Source organism: Vigna angularis, chromosome 1 (assembly GCF_016808095.1).
Source record: "Vigna angularis cultivar LongXiaoDou No.4 chromosome 1, ASM1680809v1, whole genome shotgun sequence".
In the NCBI taxonomy this organism is placed as follows: Eukaryota; Viridiplantae; Streptophyta; class Magnoliopsida; order Fabales; family Fabaceae; genus Vigna; species Vigna angularis.
In genome coordinates, this window is record NC_068970.1 from 6,268,685 (window position 1) to 6,277,600 (window position 8,916).

General features: G+C 33.3%; 1 protein-coding gene across 1 annotated transcript; it reads right to left on the reverse strand.

Annotated features, from left to right (window-relative positions):
- Positions 1-632: 632 nt before the first annotated feature.
- LOC108322106 (AP2-like ethylene-responsive transcription factor AIL5) lies at positions 633-4,339 on the reverse strand. The gene is made up of 9 exons (XM_017554085.2): positions 3,928-4,339; positions 3,505-3,826; positions 3,327-3,409; positions 2,789-2,797; positions 2,483-2,571; positions 2,263-2,336; positions 2,124-2,174; positions 1,934-2,010; positions 633-1,669 (listed from the first exon to the last, which is right to left on the reverse strand). Exons 1-9 carry the CDS (start codon positions 4,073-4,075, stop codon positions 963-965), a joined length of 1,560 nt encoding a protein of 519 aa, XP_017409574.1. The 5' UTR covers positions 4,076-4,339; the 3' UTR covers positions 633-962.
- Between the last annotated feature and the right edge of the window lie 4,577 nt (positions 4,340-8,916).

Genomic DNA, 8,916 nt, shown 5'->3' on the forward strand with positions numbered 1-8,916 from the left:
TTATTTTCTGAAGAACAACTAATATGTATCAGATTATCATCATGAATCAGGCGCAAGAGATGAAGTTTTTAATGTTCGTTATCTTAGACTTTGATGAATATTTAGAATCAAATTTTTAAAGTAAAATAAATCACACCTTTAACAAAAATGAAGAAGTGAAGAAATATGCACTCTTCCAAAAAAAAATATCATTAAAATTTTGTTCCTAGTAAAAAGTAAAAGCAAATGACTGACTATATAAAGTACAGAGAGAGGGTGGCTGCATGTGAAACAAGTCTAGCCGAAAGAGAAAGAAGCACTCACGATAAACGCCAGGTTTCAAATTCTTCCGAGGCTAACTCAACGAATATATTCTCAGCTTTTTCCGTAGCACACTGGTCGCACCCGATGGACAAAAAAACACTAAAGCGGATAAACATATGTCCCTGGTCATTTTGTTCCAATACTTGGTCAATTTTTTATTTTCAATTATTTAGAAACCAGAAAATTAAACCACTCCTCACGTTTGATGCGAATTTACCCAAAATAGTAAAAAAGACATTGTGTTAAAGGTCCTGCAATATATGTAAGCATTGAATGCCTTTCGCATGGAGGGTAAAGTGATTACTAACAAATAAATCAGATGAAAGGGATTACACAAAAGGATTTCCTTCCCATTATACTCATGAAATCATGTCAGTATATTAACAGGGACAAAAAGCTAAAGGCGTAAAAGAAAAAAAAAGAAAAAAAAAGATACAAAACACAACAAAGGAAGTTTGAGTTAGTACAGTGTCAGCTAGGTCTAGCTACGGTTCTGATGAATTATGACTGTCAGTCCAACTCATTCAAATGGTGCATCAGCTAAAGAGACTAGTCCGTTTGTCCTTGCGTTGTGTTGCATGCTAAAACACCATCACCGCTACTTTCCTTCCCCTTTCATCATTATATGCACAGATTCTCATCCTACCTCGTGCATGAGCTCATTCCATGCCAAATATCGGGGTTTGAAAGAGACTTGGTTTTGCATGGGATTGGAATGCGTGCAGAGTAGGTCCAATCCAGTTGCAGTAACCAGCACTGCTCTCATAACTAGTATTGCTATTTAGAGAAAAGATGGGCGAGGCGAATGGGATTGAACAGCTTAAAGAACCACCGCTTCCATTTCCATGACCATGACCATTCCCATTTCCATGACCACTTTGCTGCTGAACAAAGATGCCTCCTCCACTGAAAAACGCGGCGTTGTTTTCACTGCCGGTATTTGAGGGGGCACTTGAGAGGTCCATTTGGAAGGGTGAAGTTGTAGTAACACTAGCAGTGTTCCTGACCCCACTGTTGTCGAGAGTAGGATTGTGGTACCCCAAGATGGACCAGTAATCTGAAGGGTCTTGCTTGATAGGGATGGCAAAGCTTAAGGTAGAGCTGGAAGGCTGCTGCTGTGATCCAAAGGTCACGGATGAAGCTGATGACGGATCTCGTTCGTCCGATCGGCTTGCCTCGTGGCTTTTGCTCTCAGATGCCGAATCCGCGGATGTCTTGTTCTTGCTAGACAAACCCCCAATGGGAAGTGTGCTGTTTGCAATGCTCTTCACGTCGTAGCGACTCATGTCGAAGTTTGTGACTGCATTTAACCCCCTGAATTTTATAGCTGCAATGTCATAGGCCTCGGCAGCTTCCTCTTGAGTGCCTAATTTTTTTAAGAAAATTACTCCTTTTTGTTAGTAACAAATCATAAACTGAAAAAAATATATAAATATGAAACTGGGCAAGTGGCAAGAGATTTGGCCATTTGGGTAGTTTAACAAACACCTCATTGGCAGCAGCATCTTGTGTATGTGTACAAAAAATCAGGAAGTTGTTTCCTTTTCAAAAAAGGACATGTATAGAGGAATGTAAAGCAAGAAAAAAGACAATAATTGATGTGAATATAAGGAAGATATTGATGACTCACTGAAAGTGCCAAGGTAGAGGTCTTTGTTTCCGGCAACTCTGCCTATTCTCGCCTGCCATCGGCCATGCTGGTGGTGTCTGAATCAAATTATTTTATTCATTCAGAATCAATAGATATCCGCTAGCGGTCAAAAGGAATGAAAATGAGGCCACAAAACGTTAAAACCTAAAAGTACAAGATAGACAAATACCTCGTCACTCCTCTGTATATAGAGGCCCCCCTAGAGAAACCACTGCTCTTCCTGTAACATGGAGAGAGCCAAAATAAATTAAACATGTCCATAAAACTATTCTCCTAGCTCGGATTTTAATAAAAATAAGTAATTTTACCTTCGTAGAGAAGCAACAAACTCCTGCCTCGTCATGTTCTTCATCTCTCCCAGCTCCTTCTCATAGTTGGAAATCTGTGAAATTCAGAATAAAGTAATCAATAAAGATTATCAACTATAGAAAAGTTTGAATAACACCAGAGCTAAGGGGTGCATAGTAATACATAATAGAGGTAAAAATGAAACCATGTCTGAAATGAAAGGTATATCCCTCTACTAACCGGAAAGTTGGTGGTGGTGGTTGGACCCCAGTACTTGAGAGCAGCGAGATCGTAAGCTCTAGCTGCCTTATCTTCTTTGTCATAACCACCTAAACACAGAAAGGAGGAAGAAACAAAAAAGTCATTTTTTGACTAAAATGATTAGTATCCTTGGGAAGAATCTGAATCTAAGAAATGCGCAATCAAACTCATGATCATAAATGAACAGGAGATGGAAGAGAATATGTGCTGTGACGGTAAAACAAAATGATGAGGTCAATGTCTAAACCAAGCCATGTAATGCTGCAAAGTAATAATCATACTCACCCAAATAAACTGAAACCACATAATGAGCAAAAGATCCCGCGAGTCAGCAATCATTCCCCAGGTACAAAAGCCACGCAAAGAAACAAAAGAAAGCACGGTCAGAATCTTTAACACCAGCACCTCCCATTCACTTACATCAGTCATCACACAAAAAATAATATTATTAATATCACTAATGAACTAATCAAAAAGAAAAAGAAGCACGCACTGTGCCACTCACTGTTTCACTTCGTAAAACCTAGACAGACATGACACTCGTCGCACTGTTACTAAACACACAAACTCAGCAATCTAATGCTCCTGCGAGGCTGGCAGAGCAATCTGAACCATTGAGAAGGGTTTTCGTTGGGATTATACATGGTGAGCCACATTCTTTTACTCCCATTTATTCCGGTCACATTCAGTGGAACGTTTCACACTCGGTCCCAGATCTCGTGGACCCGGTTCGAGCCTGCACCCTCCCCGGTGCACGTTACACACAACCCCTCTCTAACAGTAATAAATAATACCTAAAACTAGCATGTAATAGTAGTTTTACCTTGTCTTCCTTTCCTACTCTGTCCTTCCCTTCTACAACTATTGTCCCATAGATGAGCTTCATATCTTCCGGTCCATCTGTGCCTGAAAAAAAAACAACGAAAAAAAGATAAATAAACAAAAACTATTTAAAAATAAAACAATGACGGTGAAATAAAAGGTGGCGATGAAAAAGATACCGGGTGACGCCACGGTAGATGGAAGTACGTTGGCCGAAGGTGTCCACGGTTTTCTTCGGAGAGGGCTTTTGAGGTTCGGTGCTTGCTTCGGCGGCGAAGCCGCGAGGAAAGCAGGCGGCTATTGTTGTCTTCAGCTCCGATTCGTATAGGTTGTTGTCAGTGGAGAACTGCGGAAGTTGTGGCGGTGCACCCGTGGCGGTGGTGTCTGCTGTGGCGGAACTGCCAAGAAAGTCCTCAAACTTGGGAGCAGCGGTGAATATGGAGAGGTTGGTGGCCCCTCCGAGGCCTGCTGCCTCCGGTGGTGCATCCACGGTGCTGCTGCCTGAAGTTTGTAGAATATTAATATAAATAAGATATTTTAGGGAGAATTTATTTAAAGTGAGAGGAAAAAAAATATTAAGGAGTAGAGAGAGAGAAGGGAACCTGTGAGTGTGAGAGCTGGATAAGAGGCGAAGGAGTGGAAAAGGGAGAGAGGAGAGGTAGAGTGAGAGGAAGAGGGGTTTGGGAAGTGATTGGAAAGAGAGAAAGCGAGGGAGTTGTTGTTGTTTGGCGGTGATGAAGAAGAGTCCATGTTTGTGTGTTGTGTTGTCTTCGATGAACGTGAAAGAGAGATTATGGGGTTTGAACTTCAGTTGGGTTCTTTGGAAACTGCGATCTTATAGAATCTATTCGAGAGAGAGAAGGAGAAAGGTTGAAGAAGAAAGGGGTTAGATTATGACACAGATATAGAGGTGGTCTAAGAGAGAGAGAGAGACTCAACTCAACTCAACTCAGCTGCTTCTTAGGGTTCACCAAAAACGAGGTTCTTTCTCTTAGGATGGCTGTAGATAGATATGCCACACAACAGTGACATTTCTATGCTATCATTTTATAAATATATTAATCTTTTTTTTATTACTATTACGTTCTAATAATAACAAATATGTTTAAATATGATCCATGAATGCATAAAATGCCCATGCCTCCCGTGCATGTGTGCATATATATCTTTTCCTAACATATCCATAAAATAATCTTCACTCCCGCAACCGACAAATATCTATCCCTGTTCAAAATTGTGTCAATATGCATACGGTATCATGTTATTATATGATCATGTCTGATACTGCGAAGAAGAAAAAAAGGCATATTTTATTTTATTTAAATTTTGATTTGATCTCCACCGGTTGGTGCATTTTATTAGTAGTAGGAAGGAGGTTATTAAATTGAATTTGAAGAGGAAATTAAGGAGGAGGGAGAGAAAAGATTAAAATATAGCGTAGGAAGGCAAAGTGGATGGTTTTTACAGGAAGAATGGGCGGTCCCAATATTGAAAAAGCATCGGTTGGGATAGAGATGGAAATGCTAGTACTACGCAATAAAAGTATGGGTATAATAGAGATATTTATGGCTGAATTAAGTTAGAATATAGAGGAAGATCATATAGTAAAAAATGAAGTAATAAAAAGATTGATGATAGACATGTGTATAAGAGATGATGCACCATTTTGTGTAAGTAATGTTTAGTGTATGATTGTAGGGAAGCAAGAGGGAAGAAGGGGGGACACGGTGACCCATCAACCATTTCGATTTGAACATGCTTGGTCTCTCTCTCTATTCATTTATTTCTCTTACAGAAATCTTAAGCCATCTCTGTAAATTAAGCCAAATTAATGATAAAACATGGTGGCTTATGGGAACATAAACTCGCGTGTTTCTTTCTCTGAATTTATAAAGCGCACCAACACAACACAACCTTTTCTTTTGACTCCTTCATTGTCCCGTCTTCCCGCCCATACTCCTCTCAAACCCTACTACTTTCGTTTTTTACCAATCTTTATATCAATTTCACATTTTTCCTTTTCAGAACTTTCTTCACCATAATTTAAAGCACTCCGTTCAAAATCACAAACATTTTACGTCCAAACTTTTAAGACACACAACCCTATAAGTCTAACAAAATTTTAACCGACATTAATATCTTTTGTGAAATGCCTTGTAAATAAAGCTTATATGAATATATCTTCTCAGTTTTTCTCTTAGAAACAAAAAGGACAAACTAACACAATATTTTAGTGACAAAAAATTAGTTAAATTTATATTAATTGAGATTTTTTTTTTGCTTTCTATAGTTCCAAAGTCCAACATTAACTGTTAATGAATTGGTAACTTACATATAACTAGAACAATAACTGTTTTAGACGAATAAACAGGAAATCTAAATACGGGAAAATTATAAAAGAGTAAAAAAAAATAAGAACTAAAAATATTGTATAAAATGAGTATGTAATTCATGTATACTCTATATAAATATTTGAGTGAAATCAAATTACAGTAGAGAAAACGAGCGTTTTATCAATCACATAACTTTATTTTGTCTATAAAATATGAATAATAAACTTGATTTTAAGCTATTATAAAAATATTAATTTAATTAGGTTCGTGATTAATGTTATTTAGAACATACAAAAAATGGGATCGTATAAAATAAGAGTAGTTGTATCGTATATTTAGAACAGCCGTACACTGTTTTGTGCATGTAACTTTATAGACGCCTACTCAATATTTTAATGTTTAGACTAAAGAAAATTTTAACTTTTGCATATGAAGCTATGCCAATATTTTCCATTTTTTATTCTATGTACAATAATAATTTTAATTTGGGAAGAAAACTTCGTTATTAATTTTAACTTAGTTATCAAATTCAGATTAAAATATAAACTTACGTGATTAAAAATTATATAATATTAAATAATACGTTTTATTATTTACATATATCTTATATTTTTTTGTATAAAATAAATATTTATTGCAAATAATATTTTTATTTTAGTATATTTTAGAAGTATATATAGATATTATTTAAAATTGTATTTTAATATTCGTTTAAAAGTTATTTATATGTTAAAAAAACGGTATAAGGTCATTCGCCCCAGACAAAATTCTGAACATAGAACGAATATTCAACAATCCAAACTTCTAACAAATTGTAGATTTGTTGACTTAATCCGATTCTGTATAATGTTATTGACTCCGAATATTCTAATTAAAAATAAGCAAAACGTAAATAACTATATAATCTATTTTTTATTAGAAATTTTAATTATATAAAATAAATATGTATCATGTATACTAAAATATTAATAATATAACAGGGATCATCTATTGTCTATGCAGCACAATTTTTTTCAGTGACAAAAATAATGACATTAATCTGATTCCTCTTTATTATTTATTATGATATTAATCAATCAATAGTTCTGAATTTGAAATATTGTGGTTGTAGAGAGATTAAACTGCACAAGATCGATATCTTGTATATATACTTGAGATTCATTTCTTCTCATAATTCGTATGAAGAAAAATTGTTAGATGCATCATGCATGTGTTGGTCAACGAGGGAGAAGATGTAGCTTGGTACCTTTTGCATTTTCTATTTTCTACGAGTGTTCTTAAAGAAATTCTCAACGCGTTTTTTCTCTTAAAACGTAAATAATAATAAAAAATGCTTTTGAAGATATATTTGGAAGTTTATTTTCCCACCAACAAAGTGATACACTTAAAATTAGGATCACAAAATAATCGCACCACGTAGATAAAACTCATGACGAATAGTTGATATATGCAAACATTTACTACTTGTGGGTTAGGGTAGTGAGTATTTTAATACTCGTTTATAAATGGGTCGGGTGTGGGTATTATACTATCTGTATCCGCGGATATCTGTTACCCATAAAAAATAAAAATAAAATTTTAATTTATATTTTATTAAGTTAAATTTAATTAAAATTAACATTAACTTATATTTTATAAAGTTAAATTAAATTAAATTAAATTTTAATTTATATTTAATTTGATTTATATTATATTTCATATATTTTTTGTAAATTTATTTAAATTTTATAAAAATATATATTTTTAAATATTTGTAGGTATCAGCGGGTTTTAAAATATTTGTAGGTATCTTTTAAATGAGTATCCTCAGGTAATAGATAGACTCTTTTTTTGTCGGATTAGATTATGAGTAAACTCTATTCGTGTTCGATCCGATCCGTTGTCATTCTTACTTAATATTACTTTGCAAAAGTAAAAATTATAATTTTTTTCTTGACTTCAATAAAATAATTGTCCACCTGTTATTTTACTCGTTTCTCTCCATCTAACATAATAAATATATGTTGAAAATCTATAAAACGCGTAAAATATGATAGAAAAAATAAAATGAAGTAAGGGAGTAGTTGATAGAGAATGCAAACGAAAAACATCACTGGTAGTGACAGAGTCATTACTAGTCATAGACCTTCGACAATAAATTGTCATTAGATAAGTGACACATGTCAAAATAAATATGAAAACATGTTTTATGAAACTTAAATGGTTTCTTGAAGCATGCGTGAGACTATTAAATGAATTCGTTTTTTAAAGTATTATTTTTTAATTTTAATTCAGTATATTTATTGTCAAATAAAAATTCATTCTGATTTTATTAATAAAAAGCAGGGTTTACCTTACTTGGAGCATCGATACAATATTCAATGGAAGCAATAGTCTGATTATTTGGAAGTGTGAATATGTAAGCTCTTCTTTTATTAAACTTTTATTAAAATGTAGAGTTAGAGATTGATTATGAGATATTAATTTTTAGAGTTTCAAGTTTGAAATGATCAAACAATGTTTCTGGAGTATTTCAATATGTTTTCCAAAATCCAAATATCTACAAGAATCTAAAGGTTAAAAAAAATTACTTTTTATAATAGAAAAGGGTTGAAATTATACATTGAGAAAGATTGTAGTAACATTCTTACCTGTCAGATATTGAGCATTTGAACGACGATTATTTTAAAATGCATGGTTAATTGGAAAAAAATGAAAAGAATATGTCTTGAGTATCATTGGTTTACTTGGAAAGTAATAACCATGTTAAATGTAATTATAGTCTCATATGAGCATACAAGGTCTTGAAAATTTTATACATTATGTGGCGGCGAAATTTTGTCATTTTAATAAATTTGTAATTAAATCACGAGACAAATTTTTATCTGATAGCGTATGAAAGAATAATATAATTTTAAAAAATGTACAAAAAATATATCTAGAAGTACATAAAAATTAATCAGTAGTTAATGAAAGATAGAAAAGTCATTACCTCGTGTAACTTTTAATGATTCCAAAAACCTACAAGAGATCTTTTCACATTTTATAAATTTTAATTGTGATATAAGTTTATATAAACTCAAATTACGAAAAATGAATTATATTTTTGAAAGTTCTTACTAACAAATTTGTTAGTAAGCATAGTAATAACAGAATATTTCTATTATTTAATATCTGTTTAGTAACACGTACAATAAATAATGTATATAATTATAACAAAATATATATAATATCTGTTTAGTAACAAATTTTAAAATTATTTTTAATGCATCGAGTTAA

Bases quoted from the DNA above. Each gene is read 5' to 3' on its own strand.
- LOC108322106 (XM_017554085.2), bottom strand. From the start codon at position 4,075: ATGGACTCTTCTTCATCACCGCCAAACAACAACAACTCCCTCGCTTTC. The intron at 2,337-2,482 runs GTTAGTAGAGGG...TGAATTTCACAG, and splicing joins CCACCACCACCAACTTTCCG to ATTTCCAACTATGAGAAGGA. The intron at 2,011-2,123 runs GTATTTGTCTAT...AATTTGATTCAG, and splicing joins ATATACAGAGGAGTGACGAG to ACACCACCAGCATGGCCGAT.